We start from the raw sequence: 16,263 nt of genomic DNA, 5'->3' as shown, positions 1-16,263 counted from the left end.
GTTTTTCTCTTAAAGATAATAATATGAACTTATTGATCACAAAACTTTAATTTAGAAGTCTGCAGATTCAAATTTCACATGTTTTTCTCCATTTTTAAGATCAGCATGTTCTGGGTTTTTTGTTTTGTTTTCCTTGTGTACCACGAGTACTTGACCTAGTTCAGAAAGAACTTTATGAGACATACATTTAAGAATGACTTTATAGGGCTTCCCTGGTGGCGCAGTGGTTGAGAGTCTGCCTGCCGATGCGGGGGACACGGGTTCGTGCCCCGGTCTGGGAAGATCCCACATGCCGCGGAGCGGCTGGGCCCGTGAGCCATGGCCACTGAGCCTGCGCGTCCGGAGCCTGTGCTCCGCAACAGGAGGGGCCACAACAGTGTGAGGCCCGCGTACGGCAAAAAAAAAAAAAAAAAAAGAAGAATGACTTTACAAAGTTAAAACTATATTCTTTTGGGTTGGGAGTTGTATAAGTAAAGTGAAGAATAAACACACCAGATCCTAGGCTATTGTGGCTGAGTTTCCTGGTAGCCAAAGCAAAAAAGTAAATAGGGTGGGGATTTTACTTCTAACTATCTGGTGAAAAAATATATATATATACATCAGTGTTACCAAGCACATTTTCTTCCATACCAAATAAAAAATATAACATAGCTTTTTCTCTCTTTCTCCAATGTCATTGGAGAGTGAAAGAGTCCTAGCTTGAGGGGTCAGGAAACAGTGTCTGGTTCCACCTCTGCTACTGTTTAGCTGTATGGGCTTGGCATAGGTGAGTTTAATTAATTTTCTGAGCCTTGGTTTCCTCATCTTCTAAATGTCTTTCAAATATGAATTTGGGTCACATTAATATACCTTCCAACTTTTCCAACATTAATTTCTCAAAGTATTCAAAGATTAAGTTGAGTTTTCAAGACGGAAATAAAAAACAGGTAAAATATTCCCTCCGTTAGATGGGAAGGTTTTTGGTTTTCTCCAAAATTCAACCACAGCCACATTTTATGGTAGGAGAAATGCCTATTTGTGGCGCCAGATAGCCATTCTGGTCAACAAAAACTCAAGTGGGACATTACTAATGAGTTCTGTTTGGCCTTGTTATTTTTTTCCTTTTTTAAATTTTAGATGTTTTTCCAAAAATTCAAGTGAATGGTAACCAAATTATTTCAGATAATAGTCACTTTTAGGTAAGAATGGCTAATGATACATTTTGGTTTTGAATTTTATTCATTTTTTTATACAGCAGATTCTTATTAGTTATCCATTTTATACATATTAGTGTATATATGTCAATCCCAGTCTCCCAATTCATCCCACCACACACCCCCTCCACCACTTCCCCCCTTGGTGTCCATACGTTTGTTCTCTACATCTGTGTCTCTATTTCTGCCCTGCAAACTGGTTCATCTGTACCGTTTTTCTAGATTCCACATATATGCATTAATATACGATATTTGTTTTTCTCTTTCTGACTTACTTCACTCAGCATGACACTCTCTAGATCCATCCACGTCTCTACAAATGACCCAATTTCGTTCCTTTTTATGGCTGAATAATATTCCATTGTATATATGTACCATATCTTCTTTATCCATTCGTCTGTCAGTGGACATTTAGGTTGCCTCAATGACCTGACTATTGTAAATAGTGCTACAATGAACATTGGGGTGCATGTGTCTTTTTGAATTATGGTTTTCTCTGGGTATATGCCCAGTAGTAGGATTGCTGGGTCATATGGTAATTCTATTTTTAGTTTTTAAGGAACCTCCATACTGTTTTCCATAGTGGCTGTTATCAATTTACATTCCCACCAACAGTGCAGGAAGGTTCCCTTTTCTCCACACCCTCTCCAGCAGTTATTGTTTGTAGACTTTCTGGTGATGCCCGTTCTAAGTGGCGTGAGGTGATACTTCACTGTAGTTTTGATTTGCATTTCTCTAATAATTAGTGCTGTTGAGCAGCTTTTCATGTGCTTCTTAGCCATCTGTATGTCTTCTTTGGAGAAATGTCTATTTAGGTCTTCTGCCCATTTTGGATTGGGTTGTTTGTTTCTATAATATTGAGCTGCATGAGCTATTTGTATATTTTGGAGATTAATCATTTGTCCGTTGATTCATTTGCAAATATTTTCTCCCATTCTGAGTGTTGTCTTTTCATCTTGTTTGTATTTTCCTTTGCTTTGCAAAAGCTTTTAAGTTTCATTAGGTCCCATTTGTTTATTTTTGTTTTTATTTCCATTACCCTAGGATGTGGATCAAAAAAGATCTTGCTGTGATTTATGTCAAAGAGTGTTCTTTCTATGTTTTCCTCTAAGAGTTTTATAGTGTCCGGTCTTTCATGTAGGTCTCTAATGCATTTTGAGTTTATTTTTGTGTATGTGTTGGGGAGTGTTCTAATTTCATTCTTTTACATGTAGCTGTCCAGTTTTCCCAGCACCACTTATTGAAGAGACTGTCTTTTCTCCATTGTATATCCTTGCCTCCTTTGTCATAGAGTAGTTGACCATAGGTGTGTGGGTTTATCTCTGGGCTTTCTATCCTGTTCCATTGAGCTATATTTCTGTTTTTGTGCCAGTACCATATTGTCTTGATTACTGTAGCTTTGTAGTATATTCTGAAGTCAGGGGGTCTGATTCCTCCAGCTCAGTTTTTTTTCCCTCAAGACTGCTTTGGCTATTCAGGGTCTTGTGTCTCCATACAAATTTTAAGATTTTTTGTTCTAATTCTGTAAAAAATGCCATTGGTAATTTGTTAGGGATTGCACTGAATCTGTAGATTGCTTTGGGTAGTATAGTCATTTTCACAATATTGATTCTTCCAATCCAAGAACATGGTATATCTCTCCATCTGTTTATATCATCTTTAATTTCTTTCATTAGTGTCTTATAGTTTTCTGCATACAGGTCTTTTGTCTTCCTAGGTAGGTTTATTTCTAGGTATTTTATTCTTTTTGTTGCAGTGGTAAATGGGAGTGTTTCTTAATTTCTCTTTCACATTTTTCATCATTAGTGTATAGGAATGCAAGAGATTTCTGTGCATTAATTTTGTATCCTGCAACTTTACCAAATTCATTGATTAGCTCTAGTAGTTTTCTGGTGGCATCTTTAGGATTCTCTATGTATAGTATCAAGTCATCTGCAAACAGTGACAGTTTTACTTCTTCTTTTCCAATTTGTATTTCTTTTTCTTCTCTGATTGCCATGGCTAGGACTTCCAAAACTATGTTGAATAATAGTGGTGAGAGTGGACATCCTTGTCTTGTTCCTGATCTTAGAGGAAATGCTTTCAGTTTTTCACCATCGAGAATGATGTTTGCTGTGGGTTTGTTGTATATGGCCTTTATTATGTTGATATAGGTTCCCTCTATGCCCACTTTCTGGAGGGTTTTTTATCATAAATGGGTGTCGAATTTTGTCAAAACCTTTTCTGCATCTATTGAGATGATCATGTGATTTTTATTCTTCAGTTTGTTAATATGGTGTATCACATTGATTGATTTGCATATACTGAAGAATCCTTGCATCCCTGGGATAAATCCCACTTGATCATGGTGTATGGTCCTTTTAATGTGTTGTTTGATTCTGTTTGCTACTATTTTGCTGAGGATTTTTGCATCTATATTCATCAGTGATATTGGTCTGTAATTTTCTTTTTTTGTGGTACCTTTGTCTGGTTTTGGTATCTGAGTGATGGTGGCCTTATAGAATGAGTTTGAGAGTGTTCCTTCCTCTGCAGTTTTTTGGAAGAGTTTGAGATAGATGGGTGTTAGCTCTTCTCTAAATGTTTGATAGAATTCACCTGTGAAGCCATCTGGTCCTGGACTTTTGTTTATTGGAAGATTTTTAATCACAATTTCAATTTCATTACTTGTGATTTGTCTGTTCATATTTTCTGTTTCTTCCTGGTTCAGTCTTGGAAGGTTATACCTTTCTAAGAATTTTTCCATTTCTTCCAGGTTGTCCATTTTATTGGCATAGAGTTGCTTGTAGCAGTCTCTTAGGATGCTTTGTATTTCTGCGGTGTCTGTTGTAACGTCTCCTTTTTTGTTTCTAATTTTATTGAGTCCTCTCCCTCTTTTTCTTGATAATTCTGGCTAATGGTTTATCAGTTTTATTTATCTTCTCAAAGAACCAGCTTTTAGTTTTATTGATCTTTGCTATTGTTTTCTTTGTTTCTGTTTCATTTATTTCTGCTCTGATCTTTATCATTTCTTCCCTTCTATTAACTTTGGGTTTTGTTTGTTCTTTGTCTAGTTCCTTTATGTGTAAGGTTAGATTGTTTATTTGTGATTTTTCGTGTTTGTTGAGGTAGACTTGTTTTGCTGTAAACTTCCCTCTTAGAACTGCCTTTGCTGCATCCCATAGGTTTTGGATTGTCCTGTTTTTGTTGTCATTTGTCTCTAGGTATTTTTTTGATTTCCTTTGATTTCTTCAGTGATCTCTTGGTTGTTTAATAACGTATTGTTTCGACTCCATGTGTTTGTGTTTTTATGCTATTTTTTTGCCAGTAATTTATTTCTAATCTCATAACGTTGTGGTGGGAAAAGATGCCTGATATGATTTCAGTTTTCTTACAATTACTCAGGCTTGATTTGTGACCCAAGATGTGATCTATCCTGGAGAATGTTCCGTGTGCACTTGAGAAGAAAGTGTAATCTGCTGTTTTCGGATGGCATGTCCTATAAATATCAATTAAATCTATCTGGTCTATTGTGTCATTTAAAGCTTGTGTTTCCTTAATTTTCTGTCTGGATGATCTGTCCATTGATGTAAGTGAGGTGTTAAAGTCCCCCACTATTATAGTGTTACTGTCGATTTCCTCTTTTATAACTGTTAGCATTTCCCTTATGTATTGAGGTGCTCCTATGTTGGATGCATATAACATACAATTGCTATGTCTTCTTGGATTGATCCCTTGATCATTATGTAGTGTCCTTCCTTTTCTCTTGTAACATTCTTTATTTTAAAGTCTCTTTTATCTGACATGAGTATTACTACTCCAGCTTTCTTTTGATTTCCATTTGCATGGAATATCTTTTTCCATCCCCTCACTTTCAGTCTGTATGTGTCCCTGGGTCTGAAGTAGGTCTCTTGTAGACAGCATATATATGGGTCTTATTTGTGTATCCATTCAGCGAGCCTGTGTCTTTTGGTTGGTGCATTTAATCCATTCACGTTTAAGGTAATTATCGATATGTATGTTCCTATTACCATTTTCTTAATTGTTTTGGATTTGTTTTTGTAGGTCCTTTTCTTTTGTGTTTCCCACTTAGAGAAGTTCCTTTAGCATTTGTTGTAGAGCTGGTTTGGTGGTGCTGAATTCTCTTAGCTTTTGCTTGTCTGTTTTGATTTCTCTGTCAAATCTGAATGAGATCCTTGCCAGGTAGAGTAATCTTGGTTGTAGGTTCTTCCCTTCCATCACTTTAAATATATCATGCCACTTCCTTCTGGGTTGTAGAGTTTCTGCTGAGAAATCAGCTGTTAACCTTATGGGAGTTGCCTTGTGTGTTATTTGTTGTTTTTCCCTTGTTGCTTTCAATAATTTTTCTTTGTCTTTAATTTTTGTCAGTGTGATTACTGTGTGTCTCAGCGTGTTTCTCCTTGGGTTTATCATGCCTGGGACTCTCTGCGCTTCCTCGACTTGGGTGGCTATTTCCTTTCCCATGTTAGGGAAGTTTTCAACTATAATCTCTTCAAATATTTTCTCTGGTCCTTCCTCTCTCTCTTCTCCTTCTGGAACCCCATAATGCGAATGTTGTGTTTAATGTTGTCCCAGAGGTCTCTTAGGCTGTCTTCATTTCTTTTCATTCTTTATTCTTTATTCTTTTCTGTGGCAGTGAATTCCACCTTTCTGTCTTCCAGATCACTTATCCCTTCTTCTGCCTCAGTTATTCTGCTGTTGATTCCTTCTAGTGTATTTTTCATTTCAGTCATTGTATTGTTCATCTCTGTTTGTTTGTTCTTTAATTCTTCTAGGTGTTTGTTAAACATTTCTTGCATCTTCTCGATCGTTGCTTCCATTCTTTTTCTCTGGTCCTGCATCATCTTCACTATCATTATTCTGAATTCTTTTTCTGAAAGGTTTCCTATCTCCGCTTCACTTAGTTGTTTTTCTGGGGTTTTATCTTGTTTCTTCATCTGGTACATAGCCCTCTGCCTTTTCATCTTGTCTATCTTTCTGTGATTGTGGTTTTAGTTCCACAGGCTGCAGGATTGTAGTTCTTGCTTCTGCTTTCTGCCTTCTGGTGGATGACACTATCTAAGAGGCTTGTGCAAGCTTCCTGATGAGAGGGACTGGTGGTGGGTAGAGCTGGCTGTTGCTCTGGTGGGCAGAGCTCAGTAAAACTTTAATCCACTTGTCTGCTGATGGGTGGGGCTGGGTTCCCTCCCTGCTGGTTGTTTGGCCTGAGGCAACCCAACACTGGAGCCTACCCGGGCTCTTTCGTGGGGCTGATGGCAGACTCTGGGAGGGCTCACGCCAAGAAATACTTCCCAGAACTTCTGCTGCCAGTGTCCTTGTCCTCATGGTAAGCCACAGCCACCCCCTGCCTCTGCAGGAGACCCTCCAACACTAGCAGGTAGGTCTGGTTCTGTCTCCATTGGGGTCACTGCTCCTTCCCCTAGGTCCCGATGCACACACTACTTTGTGTGTGCCCTCCAAGAGTGGAGTCTCTGTTTCCCCCAGTCCTGTCGAAGTCCTGCAGTAAAGTCCCGCTAGCCTTCAAAGTCTGATTCTTTAGGAATTCCTCCTCCTGTTGCCGGACTCCCAGGATGGGAAACCTGATGTGGGGCTCAGAACCAGTCCAGTGAGTGGACTTATGTGGTATAAGTGTTCTCCAGTTTGTGAGTCACCCACCCGGCACTTATGGGACTTGATTTTTTTGTGATTGCGCCGCTCCTACCGTCTCACTGTGGCTTCTCCTTTGTCTTTGGATGTGGGGTATCTGTTTTTGGTGAGTTCCAGTGTCTTCCTGTTGATGATTGTTCAGCAGTTAGTTGTGATTCCAGTGTTCTCACAGGAGGGAATGAGCGCATGTCCTTCTACTCCACCATCTTGAACCAATCTGGCCTTGTTATTTATATATACCTGTATGAACAATTAAAAACTATGTCAGGGGCTTCCCTGGTGGCGCAGTGGTTGAGAGTCTGCCTGCCAATGCAGGGGACACGGGTTCATGTCCCAGTCCGGGAAGATCCCACATGCCGCGGAGCGGCTGGGCCTGTGAGCCATGGTCACTGGGCCTGCGTGTCCGGAGCCTGTGCTCCGCAACGGGAGAGGCCACAACAGTGAGAGGTCCACGTACCGCAAAAAAAAAAAAAAAAAAAAAAAGCTATTTCAATAATTTATGTAAGTACCAGATAGTTAACTGATATAATTTCAGTGCTCTTTAATAAAACAAATCTCTAGTGGAACATAGACCTGGTTAATGACAAATATAAAATAGACGGAGGCTGTGTGGATGGTCATTTAAAAAGTTTATTTGTGGTTCCCTTGCAATATCTCATTAGAACTGTATATTTGGAACAATTTATATATGTTTTAATATTTAAGACACAGAATCTTTTTATATACTGTCCTTGCCTAGGGTATATCCAAACAACTACCTTAAGACTGAATCTGCCTTATAAGAAGATACTTCTGATATGGAAAAATTAACCTGTTTATATCAAATTCTGCCCTAGAGCAGTGTTATGGTGAGACTCTAGTGTGTGCCCTTGGAAACGTCCTCATGGGGTAGACTGTGTTTCCCAAGTTCCTTTCTCTCTTCCTTTCCCGTCACCCTTTCCAGCACCTACTGATATGCCAGCTTCTAGAGAGGCATGCATGTGACCACATCTTCATTCTTGAGGAGTGTAAAGTTTATCTTTAATGAAATAAGGAGAACTTATTTTTCTAACTTAGCACAATTCTAGAGGGTCTCAAAATCAGATGGGTTCAAGGGCCACACCAATAAGGTAAATGCATAGTGCTGTCCTTATAAGGCAACAGGGAGTTGTAGGGCTCGTGCCAACCTGAGGAGGACAGCGCCCGCCTTAAAGGCATTCTGATTAATTAATCCTGTTCAGACCTAGAAAGTATTGTTTTTAGGTTTAAATGATCCATCAAGCTATATCTCCTGGCATGAAACATAACTTAAACCCCAACGTTTCCTGAAGAAATTCTGTGGAAACATTCTTCTGAATATTTCAGTAAGTTATATGTCTTCTGTTCCATGTCCGGTGTAATTCAGAAATCCACACTTGTGGGAATTCCCTCGCATCCAATGGTTAGGACTCTGTGCTTTCACTGCTGTGGACCCAGGTTTGATTCCTGGTTGGGGAACTAAGATCCCACAAGCCTCAAGGTGCAGCCAAAAAAAAAAAAGAAAAAGAAAAAAAAGAAATCCGCACTTGTTTCAGGACCCTTGTTCCATTCGGCATTATGAATTGATTTTATGGGGAAAAGTCTTTACGATGCCTACAGTGTTCCCCCCAAAGAAAGTTTTGAATAGATATTGCCTATCGGAAATGGATCTTTTTTGTTAACAAATAATCCTCTCTCAATTTGTAATATCAGTTCATCATGAAAGTTTGATAGTATAAGTAATCACAGCAAATGCCATTAATGATTCATTTTTGTCTGTTTATCTATTTTACTTTTTGCTTACACAGCTTATGATTTTACTTACTTGCTAAAATATGACGAATCAGGAGATTCTGAGATCTGTAACAGAGCCTGTAACAGTTCTGAGTATTTTAATGGTTCTAGATAGTAGTGAAAAATACTTAGTAGCAGCTGTTATTTTTAAGGAAAATCATGATATACTATGAATCTATCTGCAGACCCACCTAAAAAAACTTCGTTGGTAAACCCATTATATTTTAATTAGTAGGAGATTTCATATATTAGAATAATAATTAGAAATACACTTTGACACATTCTGTTCATATGAAAAAGTGTCAAATTCTAGTGGAATGTATGCCAGGATTGAGCTTTGGGACATGTTTCAGCAAATGTATTACTCTTGATTTACACATTCTGTGAAATGGATTTATTTTTATTGAATCCAGATTTCAATGTAAAGTGGTGTATAATGTTTTAGTCACAGCTTCTGGAGAGATTGGCAACTACTAATCTTACAATTTCAAGTCTGCTCGAAAGTAGTTTTCTGTAGGAAACTATGGGCTGGAATGAAAGAGGTGAATCTGTGAATCAGTGAATCTGTGCTGCCTTGGAATGTAGCTTCTGGAGACTGGAGGATGAATGCATCTAACGCCTTTTTCCCAATTCATGTCATAGAAAAGGCACTGACATGGTTTGATAGAAGCTAGATAGAGCCTGTGATAGTATGGAAGAGAAGTATAAAGATTCCTGCTTCTGAGAGCCATCTGCTGGCTAAGAGAAAGCCTGCAAAAAACCCACAAATGTCTGGCTTGTCCACGTGAATAGAATCTCAATTACAAAGATTTATGTAACTCCGGTTTAACTGAAATTCTCATCAATTCTTTTTTTGGCATGTGGCCTCGATATTTTTTTTTTGTATATTTATTGGAGTATAACTGCTTTACAATGTTGTGTTAGTTTCTGCTGTACAACAAAGTGAATCAGCTATATGTATACATATATCCCCATATCCCCTCCCTCTTGAGCCTCCCTCCCACCCTCCCTATCCCACCCCTCTAGGTGGTCACAAAGCACTGAGCTGATCTCCCTGTGCTATGCAGCAGGTTCCCACTAGCCATCCATTTTAATTTGGAAGTGTATATATGTCAATGCTACTCTCTCACTTCGTCCCAGCTTCCCCGTCCCCCGCTGCATCCTCAAGTCTGTTCTCTACGTCTGCGTCTTTATTTCTGCCCTGCCACTAGGTTCATCAGTACCCTTTTTTTAGATGCCATATATATGCATTAGCATATGGTATTTGTTTTTCTCTTTCTGACTTACTTCACTCTGTATGACAGACTCTAGGTCTATCCACCTCATTACAAATAACTCAATTTCATTCCTTTTTATGGCTGAGTAATATTCCATTGTATATATGTGCCACATCTTCTTTATCCATTCATCTGTCGATGGACATTTAGGTTGCTTCCACGTCCTGGCTATTGTAAATAGTGCCGCAATGAACATTGGGGTGCATGTGTCTTTTTGAATTATGGTTTTCTCAGGGTATATGCTCAGTAGTGGGATTGCTTGGTCATATGGTAGTTCTAATTTTAGTTTTTTAAGGAACCTCCATACTGTTCTCCATAGTGGTTGTATCAATTTACCTTCCCACCACCAGTGCAGGAAGGTTCCCTTTTCTCCACACCCTCTCCAGCATTTATTATTTCTAGATTTTTTGATGGTGTGGCCTCGATATTTCATTCTCAACGTGGTGTTTGATTTACTAACAAGGAAGTAGTTCTTGCTTCCGTCTCTTCTGTGGCAGAAGCTGATTCAGAATTCCCATAGGTGATATTTATCTCCTGTTGAAAACGATTTTAAAGCAAACTTTGGAAAACAGTACAAAATATACTCTTAAAACTGAATGTTCCCCCTTCCCTTAAGGTAACTGTGTCATGCAACCAACTCTAAATGCTTTTTGGTACAATTGTAAATAAACTAAAATGGCAGGGAAGGAACTAGTTCTGTGGTCTTGATGGTCAAGGAAGACTTAATCGCATACCACTGCCAAACTCAGTCTTCTAAAAACATGTCCCGGGAAAGAAATATGTATTTTACAACAACCTGAAGACAGTATTTTTTAAGGTAGATTAATAGTAAGTAATACTGAGTACCTCTACAAATAAAACAGTTTACCTTAAAATTCTCAAGAGAAAAGTACATTATAGCAGGCTACGTTTAAGAATGCTTTTATGTGCTGTTGTTTTCTATAATAGGATTAGAGGGGAAATTTAAATGTTACAGATTATTTTGTTGCTTTTTCATAGTGTGTTATGTGCTGGTTTATATTCCTGTTTACCTGAGTCAGTAGAACATGTTAAGTAGGATTGGGTTCTGGAGTCAATCAGCCACTTGGGTTCAAATTCTGGTGTGGTCACCAACTTTGTTTTGGCCTCGGTCTTAACCTCTCTTTGCCTCAGTTTCCTCATCTGTAAACTAGAGGTACTAATAATAGTACAGAGAGTTGCTTTGAAGCTTAAGAAAAAGCATAAGGCATTTAGAGCGGTGCCTGGAACATGGTAAGCATTCTGTAAATGTCAGCCGTCGTGGTGATCCTCAGCCATACTCCTTGGCATTCTGTTGAGATGATATATGTGAATTTGCTGAAGCACCTTCTATCCCTCTGTTTTCTGCTCTTGTTTTAAAATTTAGGATGTGTGTGTCCTCCCTTCCCAGCCTTAAACAAATGTCCTGGCTTCTTTTTTCTAACTCCTATAGAAACTCCAATTTCAGTGAAGGGCGTCTCATCACACTCAGGTCACACGTGACAAATGGCCTTTTATTACATGTTGATTACAGTTAACCTTCATTCCTTTCATGGCAGCGGTGTGGTGCCTTCTATTTAAATAGAGTTGTTCCCGGATATGACTTTTCGAGCCTCTCTGGGTTTAATTCTAATTTAACTTGCCATTCCAAGTGGGACTGTTGTGTAAATGAAGGCGTGATGCACTCATTTGTTTTCTCTACGTCTAATTATCACAACGCAGTGCCCGTGAGGCCCCCTCGGGCATTCGTTCACTTTTCTAAATGGTGGAACCTTCTGGGGAAGGGAGTGGGCCTTTAGTTATTGTTCTTTTGAACTGCACGGATATGTTTATTAGTGCAGTGTCTGGGAACACACTAGCAACTCTTTTACCCTGACCATTTTCATCATACCGGGCTTATTACCAAGGATTATTGGAAGAATCCTCTGCTGGCATAGGCAGTAGTTTCTTGCACATTTCCATTCTTCAGAACAAGGCCAACTTTTGAAGCACACAAGTCAGTGTGTGTGCATTTGAGGATACCTGAAGTGCTTTGGAAACGAAGGGCACATGGCTTTCAGAAAGCATAGGAAGGGCAGGATAGAAACACCCAACATGTAATTATAGCTGTTCTGTTACCAAATACCGTGCTTTTGAGCCCCAGGGTGAGACGGGACAGGATGAGTTAGAATCATTCCTTCACCCTTTTGCACTCACCTAGTGCTTACCTAGGATCAAAGGGAAGCTTTTTCTTTCATTCACCAGCATCTTATACGTGTTCAGAGGGATCTCAGCAGTCTCCCACTGAGAATTTTAATTGTAAGCCGTGCTTTAGAATGCCATTCTCTTGAACTTAGAGCAAAGAACCAAGGCACTTATATGTACATGTGGTTTTAATGGTTACCCAGAATCCCAGATATTCAGTAGGCACTTTGTATACTATAGCATTTAAAACATGAAATTTAGGGAAATGAGAGTAAGAGTGAGGAATTGAGTGACCATTATTGGAAGATTTGCAGTCAAAGGATCCTGGTAAGGATTAATTAACCAATTAAAGATTCATTAATTAGTTGATTATATTAAATTAAAAATTAGGAATACCTGACTTAATACACTCTTCCATTCATCCATCTATTCATTCATTCTATTTAGCAAACATTTCTTATATGCCCACAATGTTCTAGGCTCCAGAGACACAAAAATACTTGGTACCAGCACCGTGACTATCAGATTTCCTGCCATGGACTTGGCGTGGCCAAACACCCAACCCACAGTTGTCTTCCACCTACAGTGCCCCCTAACTGTAGGATCATGCCGTGGGCCCCAGTACAGCAGCAGTCCTCTGTGGAGTTGGGTTGTCCTCTCCTCTTCCTGTGTTCTTTAAGCTCTTCTGCACTTTTTATTCTTTTTCACTTCAGCCCCACTTACCTTCCTGCCTTTCCACAAAGAGATCAAATAAGTTCTGAAAGGTACAGGCTAGCCTAAGGTTCTTTGATGTCTTCTGAGGATGTCTCTACCATTTAAAAAGGGGAACCAGGGAAAATTTTACCCACTGAATATCATTTTAAAGCTAGTTTTTGCTGGGTCCAGCTATTCATTGCACATACCTTTTTAAAAATTATTTTTATCGTCATCATCATCTTTACACATATACCTTTAGGTGGTGGTTCTTCATAATGACCTAAAACATTTCACTTTAAAATGAGGAAAACCAGGGTATGAAGCTTTGTAGAACATTAAGGCCGTCCACCTAACCTGTCTTCATTTAATGTAAATTCAGAAATCTGAGTGCAGTAATTTTATACCATTCTATAGCCCTTGCTTCCCCTTCTCTGCCTGCCATATAGTTCAGTAGTTGATTGACTATATAGCAGCATTACTTCAGTCCCTTAAAGACCTACTTAGTAGTTACTCAGTTTTTTATTTCAGATTTATTTTTCACTTTTCTCTGTATACATGTATACATAGCAAGATAAATAGCTAAAGTCAACTATGGGCAAACAATATGTGTGTGTGATTATGCTTAGTTACATTTAGACTTCTGCATACTAGTGTGTAGAAATTATTGTACAAAACAGAGGGTTCTTATTATAGCCTTTAAGTTATAATTTGAAGGAAAGAAATACCATATCATATTCTCAATTTGAAAGATGTCAAACATACCACAACGTGAAAGTTTCTATTTTTGAGGGCCCCCAGTGACAAGATCCATATTTGTTTTTATGACTAGATATTCAAGAAGTGAATGACTGTTGCCCTCTTATCACACACACACACAGTCTTAATTATTTGCAAAAATCACAGCCTATGCCAGAACATACCTTGTTGGGAGTGACTAAAGCTGTTCTCTCATGGGCAGACCTGTCACACTATTTTGACTCTTTTCACAATAGGCTCCAATCCCTACAACTGAGTCAATGGTGTGGAAAACCACAAATCCGTATTGAGTGATAAGAAGGCTGAAAAAGTGGCTTAGCTCTCCCATATGTTCTTTCCTTCAACTACTAGAAACCTTGCACAAAACTGTTTAAGATACTAGTAGATAAACATCATTTATATTTGATCTTATCTAATAATATGAAGCTTTGGCTACTGAATCTGTTATTTGTACAAGTGAAAAGATGCACTGAAAACCTAAAAGGCAAGTACATGGAAGGAGACATTCAAAACAAGTTCACTGGAGCAATATTATAGTGAAATATTAGAAATAATTTATATGTCCATCACCTAGGAAATGGATTTTAAAATGCTGACATGATATTCTTTGGACTACTCCCGTATTTCATCTGAGTCAAGTATCAAGCAACTACAGCCCGTGGATCAATTACAGCCCACTATTTGTTTTGTAAATAAAGTTTTATCAGAACATAGCCATACTCATTTGTTTATATATTTATCTATAGTTACTTTCATGCTACAATTGCGGGGTTGATTTATTACAACATAGACTGTATGACTCTCAGTCAAAATAAAATATTCACTATCTAGCCCTTTACAGAAACAATTTACCAACTCCTGATCTAGGTTAAAACACCATCTATTGTAAAATACACCATTACTTTATATACCACTAAGAAAGAAAAAAAAGTATGTCAACCTATGACAAGCTGTCAAATGTCAGAAGCATCCTGCTTTTAGAGACATTAAAATATTAAAATATTCATCTTAGAATCAATGAACTGTGGTGTATAGCATTTCAAATAAACAATACAGGGTATCCATGTGAACAGATCTCAGATCCTCCGTGTCAAGTGAACAAAAGTCAAGTGTAGAACAATTTGCAGAATGATGTGAACAGCATATTATTTATTTGTCTCTTAAAAAACACCAAACAATATAATGAGTTTCCATGAATGCAGATATATATCAGTAAGCATGATTTAAAAGAATTGGAAGAATTTAAAGAAAGCTGATGATAGAGGTTTTCCCTGAGAGGAGAAGGGACCAGGATAATGATAGAAGGAGCGGGGGGTATCTTTATCTGTTGAGTTCAGGTTTTTCAAGGATTGATTTATTAATAGAAAGGAATTTAAAAAAGCATCAAAGCATGGAAAACCTGGAAGAAAGTAATGTCAAAGTATTAATAGTGGTAAATTTTTTATAGTAGGAATATGGGTGATTTCTTTCTTGTAGTGTATTTCACTGTAATTTTCAAGAACTTCATGAATAACTAAAGAAGATGAGTCATGCTCTTCATTTCTATCTCAATCAGACGACATTAAGGTTGGAAGAAGTACATGTTAATCAGTTACCTGACATTACAAACTAATCCTGTTTTTCTACTGTGGCATTAAGGTTAAACAATGTAAAAGTCAGGGCCAAATTTCATAGTTAAAACTTTTTTTCATAATGTGGTACAGCTAATCTTTCAATACAGTGAACTTTATTCCTCACCGTGAAAAACCACCAACGAGAAAAGTCAAATGTCAGGTGCATTTTGCAGAACTGAAATAGCTTGTCATGAGTCATGTTGTTGATGTACTGATGTCATTTCTTTCAACCCGACCTTACTTGTTTTGAAATTACGTTGTGATTTTACACGATTGTATATGTTGTCACATGCAATTCAGACCCTCGTGTTACTTATTAAATGCATTCATTTTGTCATTTGTCTATGGCAGGTCTTCCTCAAATATGCTCTGTAAGTGTCTTCACAAGTTCAAAACTTTGAGGGATAGTTTTAACACCGCCAGATTATTTCTTTTGATGATGGGGATCTACTCACTCACCACTGCTTTCATTTAGTTTTTGTTCTTGTCATTTTGTTGTTATTTTAAGCATGTCTTTCTCTCCCTAAGAGTGTTTCCTCAAAAATAGGTCTAGCTGCCTGCCTTCAAGATTAAGAAATGGAATGTGTCCCAGAAGGTGACAGCGGGAAATGTGGACATGGGACCTTGAGTCTGTATGAAGCTGCAGGCTGTGAGCCTCAGGTGTCATGGCAGTGGAACCAAACAGAGTGCTGTATTGCTCACCATTTAAATCTTTTTCTTTTTCCAGTTCAATCTCACCATTTAGTATTGAGAGCACAAGACGCCAGAGAAGGTCTGAATCCCCAGACTCCAGAAAACGGCGTATCCACAGATGTGATTTTGAGGGATGCAACAAAGTGTACACAAAAAGTTCTCACCTGAAGGCTCATCGAAGGACACATACAGGTACAGCTCTGCAGGGCGTCTCACCTGAGGGTCGCTGAGAGTCCAGAAAGGGCCAGCTGCTTGGCTTTGGAGCCATGAGTGTGCTGGAATGTTCTGTGCTCACCCCTCACATGTGCATCATATGTTCCTTTCCGAGTGGAGTACATTCCCTCTCTCAGTTGAAAAAAGGCCTAAGTCTTCATGAAGTTTAGCAAGCAAAGAGGTATTTCTTTTGTGTCTTAAGGACTT

At 38.4% G+C, this 16,263-nt stretch overlaps 1 protein-coding gene across 4 annotated transcripts in view; it reads left to right on the top strand.

Moving 5' to 3' along the window:
• KLF12 (KLF transcription factor 12) overlaps window positions 1-16,263 on the top strand; it is a 441,113-nt gene that overhangs the window by 407,107 nt on the left and 17,743 nt on the right. For all 4 annotated transcript variants that reach the window (XM_060128878.1, XM_060128877.1, XM_060128876.1 and 1 more), the window contains one exon: window positions 15,878-16,035. In XM_060128878.1, the coding sequence (XP_059984861.1) occupies window positions 15,878-16,035 (158 nt within the window). The remainder of the gene's footprint in view (window positions 1-15,877; window positions 16,036-16,263) is intronic.

Source organism: Lagenorhynchus albirostris, chromosome 18 (assembly GCF_949774975.1).
Source record: "Lagenorhynchus albirostris chromosome 18, mLagAlb1.1, whole genome shotgun sequence".
In the NCBI taxonomy this organism is placed as follows: domain Eukaryota; kingdom Metazoa; phylum Chordata; class Mammalia; order Artiodactyla; family Delphinidae; genus Lagenorhynchus; species Lagenorhynchus albirostris.
This window is presented reverse-complemented; position numbering and strand designations above follow the sequence as displayed.